This window comes from Rhincodon typus, chromosome 14 (assembly GCF_021869965.1).
Source record: "Rhincodon typus isolate 14 chromosome 14, sRhiTyp1.1, whole genome shotgun sequence".
NCBI lineage: Eukaryota > Metazoa > Chordata > Chondrichthyes > Orectolobiformes > Rhincodontidae > Rhincodon > Rhincodon typus.
Window position 1 is genome coordinate 62674099 of NC_063345.1, and position 27247 is coordinate 62701345.

Below are 27247 nucleotides of genomic sequence, written 5' to 3' on the forward strand. Positions count from 1 at the left end.
TTTCTGCAGACAAATGTTTGGTTAAATTTATCGCAAAATTTTTATAAACTGAGCAATTTCTGCCAAGAAAGAGATGAATAATTTTTTTTTGGAATATTAAGAGACTGCCTTCATTCAATCTAAGTATCCTAATCTCTCAATATGTCTAACACAGAGAAAGAAAGAGCTCCATGTGTGATCAGCTTCACCGTCCACGCACATTTTAAAGTATTTAATTGGTTTAAAGGAGATAACTGATAATTGTTTAAGAAAACCAGACAAGCACATTCTGAAGTTTTCACTCACAAGGGAAGTCAATAATTAATCCCCAACATTGTTCAAAGAAAGCTAGTTTTCAAGTTTTGAATGTGCAAACAGTTTCCCCCCACCAACTTAATGCCAGAATTACCATAGGTTCTGATTTATGTTACATCAACGGCTCAGTGTTTCCTGCCATCAAAATTCAGCTGCCTGAAGCAGAAAGATATACCAATGATGTAGGTGCCAGATGGCAAGAATGTGTGAACATCAGTGATCTTTTGGCAGTATGCAGAAAGCTAAACATGAATGAGGACGTTCCCTCTTTTGTCCCAGACAAGTCTGGCAATTACACAATGTCCCTAAATGAAACTGGAGCAGTACAGTATATCAGACAGTGCTGCCCTTTCAAGATGATCTGTTGGACAGAGCTGAAAGCAGATCTGAATTTCATTCAGAGCTCAATACATGCCAATTTTAATATCCTGAATTTACGGTAAGTCACAAAGCTAAAAACACATGACTCATGGCTCAGTCACACTCATGCTTGAGCGCAGATGACGTATCCTTCAATTTTATTTCAAATTTCAAATCATGACATTTTTAATACAGTAGTCAGTTACTTTGGTCGGACAAAAGGTACAGCACAAAATGTTAGATAACTCTCGGCAATATACATTAATTAACATTCTAAGCACTGTCAGCAAGATAACTGCTCCACAAGCTGTCAAGCTGTGGGATTTATCTGATACAACCAGTTGTGATAGCTTATCTGAGTTTAAGGTGCAAAAGCACATTTTAAAAAAAACCTTTAAATCGCCCTTAATTTCCAGCCAATGAAAATCTACTTGTAAAAAATTCTTCATATCTCCAAATGGAAGGTTGGGAACTGACAGGAAACAGACAATTCCAAAATATAAAATAGATATGCAAAAATAAAATTAATGAAGGTAGGATAGAATGAGAATGATAAAAATGTGGATAACAAAAGAGGCTGCGTTCGGAGGTGAGTAAGAAATCAAACATTTTTAATGTGATGTAAACCTTCTTTCTTCATATTTATTTTAATTCTTTTGAGCTAGTGTTTCTTTAATGAAGGGGTTAGAATAGAACAGAATCCCCCTCCAGTGGGGAAACTGGCCATTCGGCCCAACAAATCCATACTGACTTCCAAAGAGTATCCCATTCAGATTCACTCCATTACCCTATCCTTGTAACCCCGCATTTGATTGATCGATTTTATTGTCACATGTGCCGAAATACAGAGAAAAGCTTTGTTTATGAGCGGTACAGATAGATCACAGCAAGCAAAAGGTGCACAGATCAAAAAGGCTTACAGGCATACAAGTTACATTGTAGGTTACATTACTTAAGACTAGAGTCCATTCAACAGGCTGATAATAGCTGGAAAGAAGCTGTTCCTGAAACTGCTTGTGCATGTGTTCAGGCTTCTGCATCTTCTGCCTAACAGAAGATGGGGTAGGAGGTCGTTAGCAGGGTGCGATGGTTCTTCGATGACGTTAGCCGCCTTTCCGCAGCAGCGAGCCATGTAAATAGAGTCCATGGATGGAAGGTTCGCTTCCGTGATGGTCTGGGCTGTGTACACCACCTTCTGTAGTTTCTTACTGCCCTGCACAGAGTAATTGCACCCAGACAGTATGCTTTCAGTGGTGCATCTGTAGAAGTTGGTGAGGGGCCTTGTGGACATGCTAAATTTCCTGAACTGCCTGAGGAAGAAGAGGCGTTGTTGTGCCTTCTTAACTGTTGCATCTATGTGGGAAGTCCAGGACAGGTGGGAAGTTATCATCACTCCTAGGAACTTGATGTTCTTCATCCTCTCAACCTCAGTTCCATTTCCCATGGCTAATCCAACTAACCTACACAACCCTGAATTGACTGGGCAGGTTATCATGGCCAATCCACCTAACCTGCACATCTTTGGATCGTGGGAGGAAACTGGAGCACCTGGAGTAAACCCACACAGACATGGGGAGAATATGTAAACTCCGCACAGACGGTCACCCAAGGGTGGAATCGAACTTGGGTCCCTGGCGCTGTGAGTCAGCAGTGCTAACCACTGAGCCACCATGCCGCCATTCCTGATATTGGGCAATTTTATTTGCATTTTCAGTGTCAATATAGAAAACATACGAAATTACCACATCTCAGAATATAAGTCGATCTCTGCAACTTTGAAAACTCCTCTCTAAAATGAGTGGATCAGCCTATTGGCTCAGTATACGTTATGAACTATCTGCATTCAGGTATGCGGTTGCCATTTTGAAATGTGAAGAATTTCTGCTTGTCAGTCACTAAGCGCAGTCTGCTCTGTGCAGGTGTTTAGTCAACTACTGCACATCTTCTTGGCTCTACAGCCCGTACGACCTCAATAATCCCATGCACCAACTATCTCCACAGAAAACCTGAGGTCAATGCCAAAAATAACGTGGCCCTAAACGTGCAGTTATTAGTGAACAAACAGGGAGGTTTGAGTCATCAAGTATTGGCCTAAACATCCACTTTGGTGCCTAACAAAATGGGGCTGTCTTACACATGAGGTCAACTTATACAATGCAATCTATGGCAGCTGGATAATGGAGACTGGAGTCTCTACTGGAAACCGCCAGATACCCATGGACTAGAAATTAGTTGGGGATGTAAGCATTAACAGGAGGTTTTGATTTGACCACCATTACAAACACTGCCGGATAGTCAGTTCAGTCGGTTAGCTCAGTTGGCTGAATGGCTGGTTTGCGATGTACAGTAAAGTCCAATAGCTAAGGTTCAATACCGGTGTTGGAGGAGGTTATCATGACGGTCTTACCTTCTCAACATCGCCTGTCGCCTGAGCTGTGGTGACCCACTGGTTAAACTCACCACTAATCATCCCTCAAATGAGACAGCAGCCCGCTGGGATTATGGTGACCTTACTTGCTTCAGGCAGTGAATTTTAATGTGTGACTTATAAAATACTGCCCGCTTCACAATCATGTCCATGTCCAATGGTTAGGATATTTTAAAACAAGTAAAGCTTTTGAATGTTTCCAATATTTCAAAGTGAAGGGTAAGTTTAGATGATTTAAGTTGAAGTTGGGACAAACTGGCCAGTGTTATTTTATGGATACTCACTCTCAGCACTCGCTTATACATTTCTACAGTTCCTTGACTGCAGACCTTAAAGCATGTTGCAACATTCATGACATCCTTAAGGGCTGATAACTTCATTAAATTTTTTTTATTTCTCTCTGGTACCATTTTTACAACCATGCAGTCAATCCAGGCGGAGAGATGACATTGAAGGTCTTGGCTTCCTGTTACTCGGAAAGACAACATGAATTTATCTTCTCATAACATAAAACTAAGTGGAAATTATGATATCCTCCAAATAAGTAATAGTCTAGCTGCCTGACAAGGGGAATAGCTTTCATATTGACAGCCAGACTGTCCAAAACGTATTGTGACATTCTCAACCCTTCCGAAAATGGGTCTTTTTTTTAAAAAAAAACTGTCTATCGTTTGACAAAATTACTGACAGAACTCATTCAGAAACACGGTTAAAAGGCAAAATCAAAAGGTTCACGTTTGTACTGTGTGATGAAGCCATGGACCTTGAAATTGATCTGAAGAAGGCTTCCGAGCAATGGCAAACCTGGACATAACTGAGTGGGTCTGAATTTGCAATCACTACTGAACTGAATTCATTGACTTTAACTCGGAGTTTCAGATTTCTGTGTTTAGCCTCAGCTCTATTGAAAGCGAAAGTGACAGGATGGACAATGAATGAGAGGAAAAGCATCATCCAAGCTGAACTCGCTGAGATTATTGCTGGGTACAGACAGGAGGATAATGGGTCATCTTTTGTGAAGCATATTAGGAATTCAACCAGAGAGTGTAAGACGTCAGGGCTGGGACCTGTATAACAGCACTGCCCTTTATCAGAAGGGTCCTCAGCAACAGCCCTCCCCTTTAACAGACGGATCAGAAACAGACAGGTACCAACTTAAGGCAAAAGAATCAACGGCAGCGAAGACTTTTTTTTAAATACAGTGAGCGGTTAGGATCTAGAACATCCTGCCTAAGAGTGTGCTGGAGGTAGGTTCCATCAAGGCTTTCAAGACAGAACTGCATCATTACCTGAAGAGAAAAGATTGACAGAGCCATAGTTTGAGCTGAGTTGCTCACCTAGAGAGCTAACACAAGCAGGAGGAGCCCAATTGGCCTCCTTCTACGCTGTAGCCATTCTGTGCTTCTACATCTGCTGAAGCACAAGGTGACTTGTTTGTTAAGGGAACAGAGGGGCCACATTCATGGCTTCAGAATGGCTCGTTGCCTTCCCGGTGCTAAGATCAGGATGCCACTAAGTGGATATAGGATATTCTTCGGGAAGCAGTGGGACAGCTAGAGGCTGTGGTTCTTGTGCCAAAGACTTAGGGAGGAAGAGCAGAGCGGTCCTGCAATCAGAAATTAGGTAGCAAATTAGAAAGCAGAACCTCAGATACAGTTCTCCCCAGATTACCCTCAGTGGTACGTACAAATGAATACAAAAACAAAAAGGGTAAGGCAGATGAATGTCTGGCTGGGGAGATGGTGGAGAGGGAAGGTTTTAGATTCCTGGGACACTGGTTTTGCAGAAAATGGTACCTGTTTAATATGAACGGGTTGCACATGAACAGAGCTAGGACTGAGTTCCTTACGGAGCTCTTTGCTGGTGCCACTGGGAGGGACTTAAACTAACTGGTGGGAACCAAGAGAAAGTACCAGAGAGGAATGTCACGGTGCACAAAATACTCGGACAGACAGAGGATATTATCATAGAGTATGGGAAGTCAACCAGTGAAGTCAGAATAAACAAGAAAGTAACAAAATCTAACTGAGGCTTACTGAGCATTAATGTGAGTGCATGGAGTATAGTTAATAAGATTGGAGAATTGCAGGCACTGATTGTCAAGTGGAAATGTGGTATTGTGGCAATTTCAAACTTGGCACAAGGAAATGCAAGACTGGGTATTAAATATTGCTGGGCACATGGTGTTCAGGGAAAGTAGAAAAAGGGGAAGGCTGGTAGTATTGGTTAAGGAGGGCAATGCAGTGCAGTAGAAAGAGGTTATCCCAGAAGGTTCAAGGACAGAGCCAAGTAGCCTAAAGTATAGGGACAAAATGGATACAATTACATTGCTCAGTGTCATCTACAGACCACAGCTAATGGGAAGAATGTTCAGAAACAAATTGGCAGGAAAATTACAGCAAGATACCAACATCATTCAGTAGTTACAATGAAGTTATTTAACATCCAAACATAGACTGTGATATTGGTAGCGTCAAGGGTGGAGAGGGGCATATATTCCTAGATTGTGTTTAGAAAAATTTTTAACAACATGACTTGTCAAGTTCAACAAGAAACGATGCACTGTTGAACCTGGGGTCCTTGGTAATGAAGGGAGCCAAACAGATCAATTGTCAGCGGGAGAACATTTCTGTGAACAGTGATCATTGCAACCCAAAAGGACAAAAAGCAATCCAGGGTAAGAATAATTTAACCGGGTGGTAGCCAACTTCGTGTGGCAAGGACAGAGCTGGACCAGATTGGCTAGAATAAAATTTTGGCAAGAGAGAAAGTTAGTTGAACAATGGGCCCTCTTCAAAAAGAAATGGTTGGGGCATAGTCAAGGTGTACTCCCTTAACAGACAAAGTAGCAACCACAGATCCAGTAACGCTGAATGGAAAAGGAGATATAAATTAAGATGAAGAAGAAAACTTGTACTATGACAGGTGTCGAGTAGAAAATACAATTGAGAGCCAAGAAAAATACAGAAATTTCAGAGGAATGATACAGAAAGCATATTAGAGAAGCAAAGGGAGATTATGAGAAAAGACTGGCAGCCAATATTTCAATGCACTGATAAAAGTCAAGCCTTGCTAATGTTTCTCTGCAACATTTACCTGTTTCTGCACATAGTTCATTCTTGCAATAAATCCTGTAGATAGTTTATTTCATTTTCTCCAAATTTAGGATCCCTGAACTTTAGTTCACAGGAAGCACAGGCCTGCACATAAAAGCTGCTGCCTGCAGCAAACTGGAATAAACAAAGGTCCAATTTTATCTCCCTGAAAGTGGACAGGTTTTGAATGAGTTAAAATCTCTCAAAGGTATTCCATAGATTTGAAGTCTGGAAAGGACTGAGTTAGAATAGGACACAGCACAAAACACCGAGACACCTACTGCATTTTAAAACATATTCATTTTCTAAAGCAGGATTCTATCACTGAGAGTGGAAAACATGCAAATAAAAGTAAATTCCTCTGAAAGCTGCCACACTTCTCTATTAACGCACAACCCTTTCCAATTCCAGCAGAATTAATGCATCTGTCTTAAAGAAATATTTCTGGCTGGATTACGAATTACTTATGGCTGAGTGCAAGAGTAACATCACAATATTTTAACAATCAAAATAACTGACGAAGAGGCATGGATATAAAATTATGTATATATCATCTGTGGTGTCAGCTTGCATTTACCCAACTCTTGCCAGTTCGTAAGCTCTAAGAACACAAGCTCAAGATTTAAAACATTCAGATTCACATGCTTTAGGAAGCAGAGTTCTAGAGAACCATGCATGAGATTCTATCCAACATTAACTGATCTGTGTCCTATGTTATGCATTGCTTGATGTCTTGTTCAATCAAAAATGTCAGGGAGTTTGCATACTTCAATTTGTGCTGTTGTCTCATTTATAAAAACCATCAACATATTTCTGATGCAAATCAACACAATTGTTAAATTAACGTAAATGCAGGAATATTCCAATCAGGTTGATCATGGGTCAGACCAACCTACCTCAATCTTTTTGTGGTGATATAACTACCCGGTGAGGCTTTAATACCTTACCTGTTGCACGATTGTTGTTAATTCCAGACACAGCTGAACAATGTTATTTTTCAGAAGTGAGTATTCCGTCACACTAACGAATGGAGACCTAAAAACAGAATGAAGAACAATTCATTCTAAAACTACAGTGGCTGGTCCTGATTTCATGTTACAAAATAAAGGATCCTTACCAGCAAGAACTGCTAACACAAAATGATATAGCACACCTTATGCAAATAAATCACAAGTAACTTCACAATTAATAGAATCATAGAACCTTACAGCATAGGAAGAAGCCATTTGGGTCCATCTCACCTGAGCTGGCTTTTCAAAAGTGCAGTCATGCTTTGTCCACATCCCAGTTTTTACCCATAATCCTACATGCTTCTCATGCTCAGGTACCTGTACAATTGTTTTTTGTTATTTAGCGAATCAGCTTTTACCATCTTTCCCAGTCCAGATCCCATGACTCTTCAGTAAAAACATTTTGGTCTCTTTTTCCCACTTGAACTCCTGCCAATAATTTCAAGTTCAGCTCTTCTCATTGATGGCCTACTCTCAAAAAGGAAGCTTAATTAAAGTTCCCTTTGTCTGGTCAGATCCTGCTGTACTTCCTCTGTACACTTTCCAAGACATTTCTATCTTTCCTTTGGAGAAGTGCCTACAATTTTCCAGAGGTCAGATCATGCACTTCAAACACAACCTCTTTGCTTTTATATACCAATGCTCTGTTTACAAACCCAAGTAACCCACAAGCCTCAACAACCATCCTCTCAACTTGTTCTGCCACCTTTAAGGAGTTGTGCAAACAGACACAAAGATTTCTGTTCATCTACACTAGTCAAAATCATATTATTTATAGTGCACTGTCTTTCTATATTAGTCCTTCCAAAGTGCACCACTTCACATGTATCCACACCAACCTCCATACACCATGCTACATCCTATTTTGGTATCCAATCTATAAGATACTGAAGTCTACAACTACCCTCAACACTAGTTAACACGGTAGCAAGTTTCGTATTGTCTGCAGACTTAATGACCCTGGTCCCTACATGAGTTGCAAAAATTGCAAAAAAAAAGCACGAACTCCAAATTATCCCATGAGCAACATGACTGCAAACTACCGTCCCAATTTGCAAAACATCCAGTTATCATGCACCCTCCATAATTACAGGTACAGCAACAAAAGTTCCACTTATATAGCAACTTTAACATAATCCCAAAACACTAAGTTTGATACTGACCACACACACTTGGTCCAAAATGCATGTTTGAAGTAGCGTGTTAACAGAGAGAGGGAAAGGTGGAGAGACAGGTCGTGTTCCAGAGCTTCACGCTTGGACAGATGAAAATACGGCCATCAGTGGTGATGTAATAGATATTAGGGATGTGCAAGACCAGGGCTTGGGTAAGTACAGAGATCTGAAAAGGGTATGGCAAGATGTAGCTCTGCTGTCTCTCTCCTGACTCCAAGGCCCCATTGTGAAAATGGATGGGTCACCCAAATCAAAACACAGAGGCAGGACCCTCAGCCTTTGCAATGATCCAGCAGATTTGAGGTTCTTTCACTGTGGCTGGATGAGAGGAATGGTTGCAGGTAGGATAAATTATTGGACATGGCACCAAAAGTAATTTAACAGCGAAAATAAGAAAGAATGTACCGGTAGTAAGGGACAGTATACTGAGGGGGATTGATACCATTGTCCACAGAAAGGAGTGTTTAAGCAAGAACCCTACATTGCCTGCCCAGTACCAGGCTTGAGGATATCTGCTCAAAGCTGGAGAAAAACCACCCAGTCTTTGTGGCCCATGTTGGTACCAACAACATAGGCAAGGCAAAGAAGAAGGTTCTACATAGTTAGTATGAGGGTCTAGGCACCACATTACGAAGCAGAATTTCAAAGATCTCTGCATTATTACCTCAGCCACATACAAACTACGGCAGACTAAGTCAGACATGAAAGATAAATGCGTGGCTCAAAGGCAGGCACGGCAGGAGTGTTTGTCGGACACTGGGGCACCAATACTGGGCAAAATGCGTACAGTACCGATTGAACTGTCTCCACCTGATTCATGCTGGGGCCAACCAAATAACTAGGGAAGTAGAGAAGATTTTAAACCAGATAGTGATTTTGCTCACCCTGTAACTAAAGTTGGGCAAGTGGTTGACAAGTCAAACATTGTGACTGAGTCAAAACAGCTTGTGTTGAGTTGGGGCTTGGTGTACATGTGGAATTGATGTTATGGGATAATGTTGCCAAGGGGCAGCACGGGGAGGAGAAATCAGAGGGAGAGAAGGAGAGGTTTTTGGGAAAAATGTGAGGTGACAGCATTACGGCAGGAAGAGATTCCTTGCCTTTGACTGGATGGATATGAATGGAACACCCAAGGACAGGCAGTCCCAAACAGCAGGGCAACAGAGGAGAAGCATTAGAGGGGAACAGTGTTTTAAACCATGGTAAGGACTGGAGATAAGGTCAGAAGGATGGGAAAGTACAGCTTACCACAGTCACAGTTAGCTGGTGTATAATTTGCAGCTGGACAATCGTTGGTTCAGTATTGTGGCAGTGACAAAAGCCTCATTGGAGGGATAAAACGTGGGGAAAAAATGACCACGGATTTGGAAAGCAACAAGACGTTTCAGGAGTTTGGAAGGAATGAGGTGGCGGGGGCAATGGCAACCATGACTCAGCATTCCGTGAGAAGAAACGACTTTCAATGATTATTGTTAAATCAGTAATGCATCAGCAGGTTACCTGTCTAGCCAGGCCAATAAGTTCTTGGCAGCACCGATGAGGTCAACCACCGAGGTAAGGAAGTCATTCGGCAACCTTCTGGAAGCCCTGCCATCGTAATGGCCGCTCCTCCGCCTGCCCGTTATGAAATTCTGTAAGTTTTTGGCTGAAGCATTCAGCTTGTGGGAAAGTGTTCTGAGGTTCTCAGTCTCTAATCCGTAGTTCTGTAAGAGTTAAAAACATCAGTCTTAACAGCTAGTGCATCACAGGGCTTACCGCCAATGTTAGTCTGTAAGGGAATTAGGCTCAGAAAGAACGAAGGAAAGGGAGAACCTCCATTTACAATGACCTTGGCAGGATGCCCCAATGCTTTCAATTAGAACCAATGAACTACTTTTTAGGTCGCAATCCAACCCAATGTGACATCCCATGCAGTATTCCCTCAACTGCACTGAAGTATCCACCTTGATTATCTGTCCAAAAGTTCGGAATGGGATATTGACTCATGACCTACTGAAGAATGTAAGAACGTGGCATCAAGTTTTAAGCTTGCTCATGTTAGATATTTGTCTTACTTTTGGTTTAATTCTCCCAAACCTACGTTCTGCCATTCTCTTAAATAAGTGAGCCCTAACAATGTTACAAATGATGGTCCTTTGAGAATGAAGCTGGACACACACCAGAGAGAACAGATGCTCTTTGGAGCATATATTTAAGGGCTGGTCTTCCTCCGTAAAGGGGAGTTGGTCAGGGACAGGAGAGAGCAGATTCGAGTTTGTATTTGACAATAAAATGCAAATAAATAGTTGTGAAAGACAGACTGACTCCTGTCTTGGTAAATGGGTGACTAGCAATATAACATGCACTCTCAGTGATCAACAAGGATTCTAAATCCTCTTCATCTCCCTTGTTAGGGGCTGCTTCTATGGGTCTCTGCCTGTGGCTTCCTGCTGCGTTTCCCTGAAACTCAGCCTCCAAGCTGATGTAATCGATACAGTCTTCAAGCAGGAGTCAGGCCTGGAGGGTAAAAATGCCTCACATCAGCAAGCAGAAGTATACTTGATGCTTGCCTCACCAATCCCAAAGTTCAAATCACCTCCTGAATTTTAATCAGCTTGACATTTTAAAAATGAAATGGATCTTCTGGCTTGCTTAGTAAAAGCTAAGAGCAAGGGAATTTCAGGTGACATCATGCAATAAAAATTATAAAATATGTAGGCCATTTTGCATAAGAGGAGTTTTGACTGTGATAATTGTTAGTCCACTTTTTTTCTAAATTAGAGCTTAAATCCAATGTCCCAAACATGACAGACTCACTCACTTTGACAGAATTAAAATAGTCCTCACAAATTCACTTGAGTTCCCAGTTAGTTGATGCAGTAAACAATCCCAACTGCTTTCTGAATGTGTAGTGCAGTATCAGTCTTTCCCAGGATACGTCCAGTAGCTTCCAGTATAAGGGTCGGGGACTGTAGTTGCTTTCAAAACACAATCAATTACAATCAGGGAAAGGGATGGTTGCACCGACGTCGTTGTTGCATAGCAAGGAGAACCTGCCTCTTCCAATGGGATCTTTGCTTCCTCCGTTCTGTCTCCACTGCATCAATGACCAAAGCAAACACTACATGGAGTCTGGTGATAGCAGGTAAATCAATTTGAATTATTACCAGACACAGTACATTCACTTAGAAGCTATTTATTTTGCAGAATACTTTGCTGGCTGGCTTTTCAATTTGATTTGCCCTATAATAATTAACTTAATTGGTATGCAATCAAACTGTAGCATTCCATTACAGACCAATTTAATAATACAGTGCAGACCAATGGTAATTACCATGTTGCTGAAATGCCAGTAGTGTACTGTCAAATAACACTACTGTACACAGGCCATCCATGATGAGAGTATGAGCACAGTTATTTCTTTTCTTCTCTTTGTGGACTACACTGCAGTGGTAATTAGGTCCTACATTTGAAGTCTCCATTGACTTGTATAACAGCAGTTCAGCCAGGTGTTGACTGAGAGGACCTATTCACCAGTCAAGTCAAACAGCAGCAAAAGCAGTCCTTCTGCAGCTCCAGGCTCCAAGCTAAAATAGTGCAAGGCTGTGTTGGTACAGTCCCTCGTAACTATCTCTCCACCAAGGATGCTTCCCAGTTGCAGGTAGGAAGTAGGCTGCAACATTGATCAGCTGTCACCTTTTCGAGGCCAACTTCCTGTCAGGTTCTGGGGGCTGCCAGAGCTGCAGGATCCATGATTCACAGAGTAAGACTATCATTCCAAAAGTCCCTACCTGCAACAACCTTTTTAAGATTTGCTCACAGGATGTGGGCATCTCTGGGTAGGTCAGTATTTCTTGCCAATGCCTAGTTGTCCTTGAGAAGGTGGTGGTGAGCTGCCTTCTTGAACAGCTGCAATCCATGTGCTGCAGGTACAAGGCCATCAGGGAGAGGATTCCAGGATTTTGACCCATCAACAGTGAAGTCAGGATGGTGAGTGGCTTGGAGGGGAACTTGCCAGTGGCAGTGTTCACATGTATCTACTGCCCTTGAGCTTCCAGGTGGCAGAAGTCACGGGTTTATCAGGTGCAGTGGAAGGAGTCTTGGGAGTTTACTGCACACTGGTAAACACTATGCCACTGTGCATCAATGGTGGAGGCAGTTCATGTTTAAAGGTGCTGGATGAGGTGTCAATCTAGAGAGCTGCTTTGTCCTAATGATACTGAGCTTCTTCAGTGTGGTTGGAGCTGCACTTATCCAGGTAAGTCAGGAATATCCATCACACTCCTGACTTGTGCCTTGTAGATAGCAGACAGACTTTGGGGAGTCAGTTGTATTTATATGACTAGTCCAGTTCAGTTTTAATTGTAACCGCAAGGTATTGATTATGAGGGATTCAGTGATGGTAATGCCACTGAATGTCAAGGGGGCAATGTTTAGATTGCTGGAGATGGCCAATGCCTTGCATTTATGTGGCATTAATGTTATTTGTCACTTATCAGCAGAAGCTTGGATATTGCCCAGGTCTTGCTGCTTTTGGACATGGATTGCATCAGCATCATGAATTGCAATGAACATTGTGCAACCCTCAGAAAACATTTTCATTTTGGACATTACAATGGAAGGTAAATTATTGATAAAGCAGCTGGCTGATGTTTTGGACACAACGTGAGGAAGTCCTGCTGTGATGTTCTGGGACTGAGATAATTTACCAAGAGCCGTCTTCAGTTGTGCTAGGTAGGAGTCCAATCAGTGGAGAGTTCTCTTTCAATTTCCATTGACTCCAGTTCTGCTCAGGCTCCTTGATGCTACACTCTGTCAAATGATGCCTTGATGTCAAGGGCAGCCCCTCCTGTCCTCTGTTGCATTAAAAGTCACTGAGCTGTTAGTGAGTAAAACATTATGTTACCATAGTCTTACCAGGCCATAGGGTGCTCTCTCATTAGAGAGAGACGACTAGTGGCGGTTTAACTTGGGAGTCTCAGGCAAGGGGAGAAGGCGTGGTAACTTCTGCCAATGTGAGAACTGAACCCACACTGTTAGCATCACTCTGCATCACAAATCAGCCCTCCAGCCACTTGAGCTAACTGGACCCTCAGTTTGTAAATATGTGCGCAGAACGCATTTTTCAGCCTGATGTCAGGGTTCCAAATCCCACAGTGAGATTTAGCCTGTAGATTCAAAGTGAACTCCACTGCCCAATCTTCACAAACCTAAGGATGCATGGCATTAAGGGTAAAGTATTAGCATGGATAGAGGATTGGTTGGCTAACAGGAAGCAAAGAGTGGGGATAAATGAGTGCTATTCTAGCTGGCAGTCAGTGACTAGTGGAGTGACTAGTGGGGTGCCTCAGGGATTGGTGTTGGGACCGCAATTATTTACAATTTATATAGATCATTTGGCGTTGGGGACCACGTGTAGGGTGTCAAAGTTTACAGATGACACTAAGATGAGTGGCAGAGGACTGTGAAACTTTGCAGAGGAACATATATAAAATGAGTGAGTGGACAAAGGTCTGGCAGATGGAATACAATGTAAATAAATGTGAAATCATACATTTTGGTAGGAGTAATAGTACAAAGGATTATTACTTGAATGGTAAAAAGTTGCAGCATGCTGCTATGCAGAGGGATCTGGGTGTCTTTGTGCATGAATCACAGAAGGTAGGTCTGCAGGTACAACAAGTAATTAGGAAGGCAAATGGAATTTTGTCCTTCATTGCTAAAGGGATTGAGATTAAAAGCAGAGAGATTATGTTGCAGCTGTACAAGGTGCTGGTGAGGCCAAACCTGGAGTACTGTGTGCAGTTTTGGTCTCCTTACTTGAGAAAGGACGTACTGGCACTGGAGGGTGTGCAAAGGAGGTTCACTAGGTTGATTCCGGAGTTGAGGGGGTTGGCTTATGAGGAGAGACTGTGTAGATTGGGATTATATTCATTGGAATTCAGAAGATTGAGGGGGGATCTTATAGAAACATATAAAATTATGAAGGGAATAGATAAGATAGAAGTAGAGAGGATGTTTCCACTGGCAGGTGAAGCTAGGACAAGAGGGCATAGCCTCAAGATTAGAGGGAGCAGATTTAGGACTGAATTGAGAAGGAACTTCTTCACCGAGAGGGTTGTTAATCTATGGAATTCCTTGCCCAGTGAAGTAGTTGACGCTATTTCAGTAAACAATTTTAAAGATAAGGTAGATATTTTTTTGAACAATAAAGGAATTAAGGGATATGGTCAGAACGCGGGTAAGTGGATCTGAGTCCACGAAAAGATCAGCCATGATCTTATTGAATTGCAGAGCAGGCTCGAAGGGCCAGACGGCCTACTCCTGCTCCTAGTTCTTATGTTCTTATGTTTCCAAAACATAGCTGTCCACGGTCTGTGATTTGGGCAGCTCTGCGCCAACTGAAGATGTCCCAAGCACACATTAGAAACAGTGACATCGTTAGAAGCTGCACAGATGTGTTAACATTGAACTAGAAAGAATCTGCAGGCATAATGTTGCCTCAGTTGAAAATATGTTAAAACGATGAACTGAGGAGTCTGCCACTTAATTGTGCCTGAATACTTCACATTTCAATTACAGACTGAGAATCTGCCTCTACTTGTTTCAATAGTCAAGAACTGGAAGTGTAGACATATCGTAAAATGGTCATTGGTAATGGGAATAGCTAGTCTGGCAATAACTATAATAAGATAATAAAATTATGTTATACTGATACTTAATACTGATTGTAATAAATTGCTTTGATTTTGCAACCTGAATATTTTAAAGTGCTCAATGCAAGTAATGACCAGTTCCCATTCCCCAGGATCACCTCATTCAGTTATAATATTCCACCCAGAAATGCACAGTGGTAGTGTGATTCTCTCCCCAGGCTTTTTATCATTTCAACTCCTTATGCCTCTAGCTCATTTGTTCTCCGTGAAAACTTTTCCCTCCTGCAACTCCTTCAAATTTGATTTGATTTATTGTTGCCATATGTACCAAGATACAGTGAAATGTGTTGTTTTGTGTGTTATACAGGCAGATCGTACCATACAAAGCACATCAGGGTAGCAGAACAGAGTGCAGAATACAGTGTTACAGCTGTGGAGAAGGTGCAGAGAGGGAGATCAGAATTAACATTCTCTGAGGAAGGGTCACCGGACCCGAAACGTTAACTCTGTTTTTTCCTTCACAGACGCTGCCAGACTTGCTCAGCTTTTCCAGCAGTTTTGATTTTGTTGTTGTTGCTGTTGTTGTTAACATTTGAGAGGTCTGTTCAAAAGTCCGATAACTGCGGGGAAGAAACTGTTCTTGAATCTGTTTATACGTGTTTTCAAGCTTGTATAACTTCTGCCTAAAGGAAGATAGTGAAAGAGAGTATAACTGGGGTGGGAGGGGTCTTTGATTATGCTGGTTGTTTTTCTGAGGCAGTGGGAAGTATAGATGGAGTCACTGGATGGAAGGCTGGTTTGCATGATGGAGCGGGTTGTGTTCACGACTCTCCATAGTTTCTTGTGGTCTTGGGAACAGCAGTTGCCATACCACGCCGTGATGTAAAAAGATAGACTGCTTTCTATGGTGCATCTTTAAAAGTTAGTGAGAGTCTTTGAGGACATGCTGAACTTCCTTAGCCTCCTGAGGAAGTAGAGACATTGTTGTCCTTTCTTGACTGTCACGTTGACATAGGTGGATCAGGACAGACTGTTGGTGATCATCCCTCCCAGGAACTTGTCGTTCTTGACCAGCTTCACCTCAGTACCATTGATGCAGACGGGGCATGGCCTCCAGTCCGCTTCCTGAAGTCAATGACCAGCTCCTTCATTTTGCTGACATTGATAGAGAGATTGTTGTCTTTATAACATGCTGCTAACCACTCAATCTTTTTCCTGTATTCTGCCTTGTCGTTGTTGGAGATCCAACCTACAACAGTGGTGTCATCGGCAATCTTGTAAATGGAGTTGGGGCAGAATTTGGCATATAAGGAGTACAGTAGGAGACTGTGTACACAGCCTTGTGGAGCACCGGTGTTGAGGATTATTGTGGAGAAGGTGTTGTTGCTTATTCTCACTGATTGCAGTCTACGGTTATAGGAAGTTGAGGATTCAGTTGCACAGTGGGAGCAGTGACAGAGGTCTTGGAGTTTGGAGATGAGTTTGTTTAGAATTATGGTGCTGAATGGGAAGTTGTCGTGAAAAGTAGCAGCCTGATCCTTGTCGTCCAGATGTTCCAGGGATGAGTGTTGGGCCAGGGAGATGGCATCTGCTGTGGACATGTTGCGCTGGTAGGCAGATTGCAAAGGATCAAGGCAATCTGGTGGGCTGGAGTCATTGTGCGCCATGACTAACGTCCTGAAGCACTTCAAATCCACTACTATCCACAGCCCTTCTCAGTCACTTAAGGACATCATGCCAAAACCTCTTTCCACCCTTACCTTCAGGTTCACTCATACTCCTCATGCTCAAGAATTTCAACTTTCATCTAAATTACCTTTATCTCCTCTCGTCGGGCATATTGTTCCCTTTGTCATCTGTCAAAACACTTTGCACTATTGCCTCATCCATTCCATTCCCTTCAATTCAAATTATTGTGCTGTCCAACATTTTCTTTTCCTTTTCCTTTCTCAATTTAATCTCCAATGACTTCAATATGTACCACATCTCCTCTTCGGAAGCCAAGTGCATTACTACTTCAAGATTCTCTTGTTACGTGGTTCATTGAGAAACTGCTTCTCCTTCTCAGTTCCTTCTGCCATATCTCCACGTCAAATATATGGAGCTTATGGCTTAACTGTCCCGTAAGTTTGGCTGCTTCAGTCTCTTCCACCGTGTTGTACCACATCCGATGGTCCCCTTGCCCATTACATGGCTTAAATCCTCTCTGGTCATATCATCCATAGCTCTCTTTAGGATAAATAAAATCTCTATACCTCAACTCCTGGCGCACATAAATGTGGCCTTTTCAATATTCCTAAAGCATTCTGCCAAACTCACCAGATCTTCCTACGTCCTGTCCCATCTGAACTGATGGTCATAAATACAAGATAGTCATTGACAAATCCAACAAGGATTTAGGAGAAATGACATTATTCAGAGTGTGGTATGAATGTGGAATTCAATATCGCAAGGAATGTATAAGGCAAAATGCACAAAACTAAATCTGGACAGGTGTAAGTACATCAGTACTGATGCTGTCAATCTGCTCCATTACTATCTTGCCTAAATCTTTAATGCCCCAGTTTCCAGCAACATGTTTGCTCCTCCTTGTATCATCCCAACATGATTTTTATTCATTCATGGGATGTGGGTGTCACTGGCAAGTTCAGTATTTATTTCTCTCCCCTAGCTCTCTTTAAGAAGGTGGTGCTGAATCACCTTCTTGGATTGCTGTAGTCCAGGTGGGGGAGGTGCTGTTATAGGGAGGGAGTTGCAGGATTTTGATTCGGGGACCGTGAGGGAACAGCAACACTATTAAAGTCAAGCTGCTGAATGACTTGGAGGGGAATGTGCAAATGATAGTGCTCCCAAGGCATTTGCTGCCCTACTTCTTCTAGGTGGGAGAGGTCATGAATTTGAAAGGCGTTGCCCATGCAGTCTTGGTGAGTTGCTGCACTGCAGTTTGTATATTTGTACACACGTCGGACACTGTACACCAATCAAACAAACGGCTTTTTCCTAGATATAATTGGACTCTTTCGTGCTGTTGGATTTGCACCCATCCAAAGAAGTGGGGAGTATTCCACCATATTCCTGACTGTGCCTTAAGACGATGGACAGGCTTTGAAGTCAGGAGTTGAGTTGCTTAAGCTAGATGTCTCAACCTCTGACACGTTCTTGTGGACAAAGTATTTATATGACTGATCCGGTTTAAGTTATTGGTCAATGGTAATCCCAGAATAGGATTAATGAGGGATTCAGTGATGGTCGTGTCACAGGGAAATAATTAGATTCTGTCTGGTTGGAGCTACTCATGGCCTGGCATTTATGTACTTCTAATATTCCAAGTATTCATACGACTGATCTAGTTTAAATTTTTGGACAATGGTAACCCCAGTATAGAAATAATGAGGAGGCATTCAGTAATGGTAATGCCATTGAACATCACAGGTCCTTGCCACTAATCAGCCCAAGCCTGAATGTTGTCCAGGTCTTGCTACACATTGAAACAGACTGCTTCAGTATCTGAGGAGTCACAAATAGTGCTGAACAGTGTGCAATCTTCTCACCTTCTGATGAAGAGAATGTTAATGATGAAGCAACTGAAGACTGTGGCACCTAGGACACTACGTCATGTCCAAAGTATCCAGGTTTAATTGTGACTGGTCTAGAACTGGCTACTTGTCCATTATTCAAACTGACCAGACCACATCATGCACTATCAGACCACATTATTCTCTGCCTAGTAACATAAGCATCATCACGAAAAATAAAAGTGATCGTCTCCGTAACTTTTCTCCACTGTTAAATATGTCCATAAACAGGTCTGCCCTGCTCTCTTCTGAATCTGACTGCATATGTTGGATATTTTGACTCTGCAATGAGCATCAAACTCCACACACAATCACTTGCCAAAACAACCCTTTCTTTTACTTCTGCCTCTACCTCCCTCCCAAAACTACCAAAAACACTGACCTATGCCTTCACTGCTTCAAGGCTCATTTCCTGAGGTCGAACCAATGTAAACTCTGGCATGTCCAAATTCCTGTTTCCTGGATTTTATGAGTGGATGCAGAACATGTGGCCAAGGTTCCTCATAGTTAGTCTCAGAAAGAAGAGGAACGATGCAAACATTCTAACCAATGCTGAGGACTGTTAAATATTAGAGTAAGCAGGATAAGAAGTGAAAAGCAATTGTATCCTTGCCTTTTCAAAGGAAGCCAATGACGAAATAAATGGTGCTGTGATAGAGATAGTAGAAACTGCAGATGCTGGAGAATCTGAGATATACAAGGTGTAGAGCTGGATGAACACAGCAGGCCAAGCAGCATCAGAGGAGCAGGAAGGCTGACGTTTCAGGCCTAGACCCTTCTTCAGAAATCAGAAATCTCTTCAGAAATGCTGTGGTGATCATTTTCTGATCCCTGCTCAATGCAGGTAAAGTACCAGAGGATTGGAGGTTGGCAAATATTGTACCATTACTTAAAAAGGCTGAGAGGAACAGGCAAAATATTACAGGCAGGTTAAGCTGACCTCCAGGGTGGATAAATAATTGGAATCAATATTGAGATTTAGGGTTAACTGCTACTTTGGCAGGCACAGATAAGTCAGGGTGATGTGAAATGAATGAGATATGTAAAATCATTTATCTCGTAGTTTGAATTTTGAAGTCGTGGCACCTGGGTTTTGGTCTGTGTGTGTTACGGGGTTTAACAATAAAAAATAATCTGGAATTAAGAATCTGCTGATGACCATGAAACCAATGTCAATTGATGGAAAAAACATTCTGGCTCACTAATGCTCTTCAGGGAAGGAAATCAGCCATCCTCATCTGGTCTGGCCTACATGTGACTTCAGGCCCATAGCAATGTGGTTGACTTTCAATGGCGCTCTGAAATGGCCCAGCAAGCTCCTCAGTTGTACCAATCGCTACAAAGTCTCCACAAAGAAATGAAACCAGGTGACCACCCAGAATCGACCTAGGCACCACAAAAGACAAAAGCAGAAACAGCCCTGTCAACCGTGCAAAGTCCTCCTCATAACATCTGGGGGATAGTGCCAAAATTGGGAGAGCTGTCTCACAGACTAGTCAAGCAACAACCTGACACAGTCATACTCACGGAATCATACCTAACAGACAATGTCCCGGATACCACCAACACCATCCCTGGCTATGTCTTGTCCCATCCGCAGGACAGACCCAGCAGAGGGGGCGGCACAGTGGTATACAGTTGGGAGCAAGCTGTCCTGGGAGTTCACAAAATTAACTCTGGACACCATGAAGTCTCATGGCTTAAGGTTAAACATGGAAAAGGAAATCCACAGTTCATTATCATGTACCTCGGCTGATAAATCTGTACTCTTCCATGTTGAACAACACATGCAGAAAGCACTGAGGACGGCAAGGGCACAAAATGTACTGTGGGTGGGGGATTTCAATGCTGACCATCAAGAGTGGCTCGGCAACAGTACTACAGATTGAACTGGTCGGGTCTTAAAGGACATAGCTGCTTGACTAGGTCTGCATCGGTGGTGAGGGGCCCAGCAAGACAGAAAAACATGCTTCACTTCATCCTTACCAATCTGCCGGGTGCAGATGCATCTGTCCATGACAGTATCGTTAAGAGCGACCACTGCACACAGTCTTTGTAGAAATAAAGTCCCGCATTCTCATTGACAATAACCTCCATCGTGTTGTGTGGTACTATCACTGTGCTAAATGGGACAAACTTCAGACAGAACTAGCAACTCAAGACTAGGCATCCATGAGGTGCTTTGGCCATCAACAGCAGCAGAATTGTACTCCAGTACAATCTGTAACCTCATGGCCCGGCACATCCCCCACTCAACTATTACCATCAAGCCAGGGAATCAGCCCTGGTTCAATGGAGAGTGCAGGAGGGCATGCCAGGAGCAGCACCAGGCATACCTGAAGATGAGGTATCAACCTGGTGAAGCCACCAAACAGGACTACTTGTACGCCAAACAGCATAAGCAGCAAGTAATAGACAGAGCTAAGCGATCCCACAACCAATGGATCAGATCTAAGCTTTGCAGTCCTGCCACATACAGTCATGAATGGTGGTGGACAATTAAACAACTGACTGGAGGAAGAGACTCCACAAATATCCCAACCTTCAATGATGGAAGAGCCCAACAAATCAGTGCATATGATAAGGCTGAAGCATTCGCAACAATCTTCAGCCAGACGTGCCAAGTGGATGATCCATCTTGGGATCCTCCAGTGGTTCCAGCGTTACAGATACCAGTCTTCAGAAAATTCAATTCACTCCACGTATTATCAAGAAATGGTTGAAGGCACAGGATACTGCAAAGAATATAGGTCCTGAAAACATTCTGGCAAAATTACTGAAGCTCCAGAACTTGCCAATCCCCTAGCCAAGCTGCTCCACTACAGTTGCAACATATTGTGGAAAATTGCCCAGGTATATCCTGTACATAAAAAGCAGGACAAATCCAACGCGGCCAATTACTGCCCCATCAGTCGACTGCTGATCATCAGTAAAGTGATGGAAGGTGTCATCAACAGTGCTATCAAACAGTACCTGCTCAGCAATAACCTGCTCAGTGACCCCCAGTTTGGGTTCCGCCAGGGTCACTCAGTTCCTGACCTCATTACAGCCTTGATTCAAACATGGACAAAAGAGCTGAATTCCAGAGGTGAGTTGAGAGTGACAACCCTTGACATCATGGCCACATTCAACTGTGTGACATCAAGGAGATCTAGCAAAACTGGAATCAATAGGTATTGGGGAAAACTCTGCGCTGGTTGGAGTCATACCTTGCACATGGGAAGATGGTTGCGGTTGTTGGAGGTCAGTCATCTCAGCTCCAGGACATCTCTGCAGGAGCTCCTCAGGTTAGTGTCCTAGGTCCAACCATCTTCAGCTAATTCATCAATGATTTTCCCTCCATTGTAAGGTCACAGGTGGGGGTGTTCGCTGATGATTGTACAATGTTCTGCACCATTTGTGACTCCTCAAATACTGAAGCAGTTCATGTTCAAATGCAGCAAGATCTGGACAACATCCAGGCTTGGCCTAACAAGTGGCAAGTCACATTCATGCCACATAAATGCCAGGCAATGACCATCTCCAAACAGTGACAAATCTAACCACTACTCCTTAACATTCAATAGCGATATCATCACTAAAGCCCCCCACCATTAACTTCCTGTGGGTTGCCGTTGACCAGAAATTCAACGAGACTTGTCATTTAAATTCAGTGTCTACAAGAGCAGATCAGTGGTGTTGAATACTGCGGTGAGTAATCTCCTGATTCCCCAAAGCCTGTATACCATCTAGGCACAAGTTAGGAGTATGATAGAATACTCTGCACTTGCTTGGATGAGTGCAGCTCCAACAACACTCAACAAACTTAACAATTCTAGAACGGACTTTGACTGGCATCACATCCACAAAGTTTCATTCCTTCCACCACTGGCACTTATTAGCAGCTGTGTGTATGATCTACAATATACACTGAAGAAATTTGTCCAAGATCCTAAGATCGGACCTTCCAACTCCATGTCCAATTCCACTTAGAAGGAGAGGTACTGCAGATATATGGGAACACCACCACCTGAAAATTCCCATCCAAGCCACTCACCATCCTGACTTGGAAATAAATCACTGTGTCTTCACTGTTTCTTAGCACCTCCCTGAAATTCTCTCCCTAATGGCGTTGTGGATCAACCCACAGTAGGAGGACTGCAGCATTCAACAAGGCAGCTCACCACCACCTTCTCAAGGGCAACAAGGGATGGTAATAAATGCTGGCCAGCCAGCGATATCCATGTCCCACGAATGAATAAAAAAAACTTGCCAGTATTTCTGTAGCCATGATTTATTTTTTGAACCAGTGTGTAAGAAAGAGTTCCCAGGGTGGTAATGGAGATTTGTTTTTGCTTTGGGAGAATTTATAAGTGGACAGAGTATATGTTGAAGAGTATAACTTTTACTTTTAGTTAAAGGAAGCAGGAATTAATTTTGTTTCTGCTTCAGGAAAAGCATGTAGTTTGGAACGCTTTTGTTTTTGGTTCCCAGAATTCCTACTGAAGATAAATCCATGAACCAATTTCTCCTAGGAAAAGGAGTTAGTTCAGGAAAGATAGAAATACGTTACCTGAGTGTAAGGGTTTTTTGGTTTTAAGGTTCCAGACCAGAAGTGTTTAGTTAGAACCCTGAAGAGTTATTCAAAGCTGAGACAGACTAAGCTCAATTGTGTGAATAACCAAGGAAGAAGCTATCAAACTCTCAAGATGGGAAAGTGATGAAAAATAGATACTGAAGGGGACTCTCTGATGCTCAAGTACTGGAAAATGATGGTATTGGGATAGTTGGAATTTAATTTACTGCGTATTTCTCATGAATGAGGCAATTGAGTGTTCATCATTGTTCATGTGAAAATATAGTAGGACATTATTTGTGGAGGTTGATTGTAGGGCTTGGCTCTGAAAAGGCAATAAGATGAGGATGTGTGAATATTGGAGGATGGGTACATGAAGAGATACTTACACAGGGAGAAGGGAGTACATCAGGAAGGTGACAGTCAAATGGATGTTGCGGAGGAGAATGATAGCAAAGTCAGACTATGAGGCTTGATGCCTTAAAGTGTTATGTCACTGGCCTGACATTGTCTTTTGACTTCTTAGTGCACTGTTTCCAGGTAAGGGACACCAGTGCTGGTGACTTCTTTGACTACTTTCATGCATATGTGCTTTGTTTTTCCTCTTCCTCCTACCCTCGGGGGAGCTCAGCTCTTTGCAGCCCCTCAAATCCTGCAGCAGAGTGAGATACATGGGGATCAACCTTCCTGGGTCTCCATCCCTTTGCTCTGGCTATTGAAGCCCCAGAAGTAAAAAGTCTGGCTGATGCACCCCGGTATCCACCAAATCAGTACCCGATAAGAAATCCTTCCTTCAACATAACACACACACACACAACACATCCTACCTGCCCTCCCTGAATGGTTGGATAATTGGAAGGAAGAATTTCATGCTGAGACTGAGAGGTTGGTTAGCTCAGTTGGCTGCTCAGATGGTTTACAATGCAAAGTGACGCCAACACTGCAGGTCCAATTTCCATATTGGCCCAGGGCAGCATGGAGACCTTGCCATTGGAACCTTGCTCCTTGCCTGAGGAATGGTGATAGCGCTCGGGTTAAACTCACCACCAGTTGCCCCTCTTAAATGAGACAGTAGACTATGATGAGGTACACTTTCAAAGAGCCATGGTAAATTAAGGACTGATAGTGACTTCATCCACAAGATTCCCTCCGGCATTCCTATTGATTTCTTCAATGCTCTTTGCAGGTGATATCCATATTTGGAACTAATCATATCATTTCCAATAACAGAGTTTTCACATGTGTACCCTGATAATCCGTTGTCCTGTTTGTTCTTATTCACACTTTGCATGTTGGATACATTCCAACTTTTTGGTATTTACTCTAAGAGTAAACAGCATTGTAATCTCAATTCAAACTCTGCTCACAGTTGCAGGGATATGTGACTTAAGTCTGGATTTCAAGAACTGTATGCAATGTGTTAACCAGAGCTAGCAGCCGAAGTCTTAAGCATTAACTATGTGCTCATTTAATTGAGAAGCTCAGGGGTCTGCACTATTCAAAAGGCAATTAATTATCAGTCTTTGAGACCATATGTTGATTAGGCTCAGTGTTGGGCTATTCCAGATTCAATAGTCCCTTAGCTCCAGCCCATTACCCAACACTAGGCTGAAATTGAATATAAATGCAAAATAAATATTTCACATCTGTGAGAACCAGCAAAAATGTTAACAAAGGTGTCATCAATCGTGCAGACAGCATCTTTGTTTGGGTTTATTGGGAAATGCAGTACATTTGTAGTGGGATTTTATAAAAAGGGGACACAAAAGGACTAAGATTACATTTTACAAGCTGGCACTGTAAGGTCCATTTTAGCAGGCATGAACTTTGAACACCCTTGGGGTCCACATCAGCAGAAATGGCTGGAGAGGAACCTTGTACACCACAGGGCCTCTACCCACATTGCAAGTAGACAAGTATAAACAAATTCCTGTAGACTGGATAAAAGATGATGACGGAAGCTTTTTGTTCCTTGTACAAGAATGAAATGTTTTCAATTACGTGTAAATGATTACGGGGAGATAAGAGTTGATGGTTTCTCTGTATATGTGGGACGGAGGTAGGACAGAGGTGGACATAGTATCAAACAGATAAGACGGTCTAAGATGGTCTGTCTTTCTTTCTCTCTCACTCTCTGGTAACTCTTGGTATGCACTTAACCCACAAACCTGAAATCTCCTGTGGTCTCTGTAACAGACTAACCACAACACATTTTTTTAAACCTACTGCTACCCGCAGATGTATCAAATATGCCAATCTCAGGTCACCCCGTTATAGGAAGGGTACTATTAAGCTGAAGAGGGTTCAGAAAAGATTTACCAGGATGTTGCTGGGAATACAGCGATTGAGTTATAAGGAGAGACTGGATAGGCTGGGACTATTTTCACTTGAGAAGTAGGAGATTGAGGGGTGACCTCAATGAGGTTTATAAAATCATGAGAGGCATAGATAAGGTGAATGGCAGGTGTCTTTTCCCTAGGGTTGGGAATTTCAAGATTAGGGAGCACATTTTAAGGTGAGACATGAGGGACAACTTCTTTACACAGAGAGTGATTCCTGTGTTGAATGAGTTTCCAGAGGAAGTGGTGGACGTGGGTACAGTTACAATGTTTAAAAGACATTTGGATAAGTACATGAATAAGTAATATTTGGAGGGATATGGGCCAAGCAGAGGCAAGACGAGTTTACTTTGGGATTATGGTTAGCATGGACTAGTTGGACCGAAGGGTCTGCTTCCGTGCTGTATGACTCTTTATAGGCCCTATGTTGGACTGCACAACTGGACAACCCAAAGCACATGTGATCAGCTGCAGATGTCAATGAACAACCACGAAGGTTGGGTCAATCTGTGGACACAGGGCCAACTAAACTGAACAGGGAAGAGGGCAAGATTGGTATGTTTCGAAAAATGAGATCCAGCTGGTTGGTTGGCCCCTCTACATTAGAATCTGAAGACAGGCCCACCGACGCACAGAATTAGAGCAGAAGGCAGCCATTTGGTCTGTCATGTTTCTGCTGGAGCTTCAGAGGAGCAATTTGCCTGGTGCCCCCGGTCTTCTCATCACAGCCCTGCACATTCTCCTTTTCAGATCATATACTGACTCCCTCTTGAATGCCTCCATTAAGGTGGTCTCTCACACACTCTTATTAAACAGTTCATCCCACTTCCTAACCACTCCCTACATGAAAAAACTTCTTCTTCATGTCAACATTGCTTCTTTTGATTACCTTAAACCTGTATGTCCTTGTTCTCAACCCTTCACACTCAGTGAAGAGCTTCAAAGGAAGAAGTAACAGGCTTTTATATAGCATTTCTCATGAGGACATTGCGATGTATATTTACAGTCAATGCAGTCATTTTGAAAAGGAGGCAAATGCAATGTAAGATTGGAAGTCAATTTGCATACAAGATCCCTCAAACAGCAATGTGTTGGTGACCTGATCATCAATTTTAGTGATGCTGGCTGAGGAATAATAATTGAGTTAAAAGATAGATGTTAGTTTTTTTGTAAAATTCACACGGGGTACGGCCCTATAATCTCAACTGTGCCGAAGTAGAACGTAAACTCATAATCTCAATCCTACTGCACTCCAGTTTTGCAAGAATCAGAAATTCCTGCAGTCACCAAGATCATTTTCGAGAAAGAAAAACTGAAATCTGATATAGCACCATCTGGAAAGAATCCCTTTGCAGGAATGTGGTGGCAGAATGGAGTTTTGCCAGGGTCACACATACATGAATAACAGCAGGTCCATCCAAGCCTATTCAGAGAGCACCATTCAGGAATTCAGTCAATGCCAGAGCAAGCCTTTGTTCAATATGTATAAAATTACGTAAACTTGTTCGAAACTCTATTTCAGGTTCCTTGTTTCACACTGCCACCCATACTTCATGAGCTAGTCTATTAGGTTCTTAAAACTGGTATTGAATGAACTCAAAGAAATTCTTTCAGAGATAGTAGGAACTGCAGATGCTGGAGAATCTGAGATAACAAGGTGTAGAGCTGGATGAACACAGCAGGCCAAGCAGCATCAGAGGAGCAGGAAGGCTGATGTTTCGGGCCTAGACCCTTCTTCAGAAATCTGAAGAAGGGTCTAGGCCCGAAACATCAGCCTTCCT

The 27247-nt window shown here is 42.6% G+C and overlaps 1 protein-coding gene across 1 annotated transcript in view; it reads right to left on the reverse strand.

The window, feature by feature from the left end:
• The window catches only part of si:ch211-26b3.4 (connector enhancer of kinase suppressor of ras 2), a 525409-nt gene that overhangs the window by 309126 nt on the left and 189036 nt on the right, over nt 1-27247 (reverse strand). The window contains exons 3-4 of the mRNA XM_048604947.1: nt 9863-10065; nt 7125-7212 (exon numbers count right to left, since the gene is read on the reverse strand). Coding sequence (XP_048460904.1) covers nt 7125-7212; nt 9863-10065 — 291 coding nt within the window. The remainder of the gene's footprint in view (nt 1-7124; nt 7213-9862; nt 10066-27247) is intronic.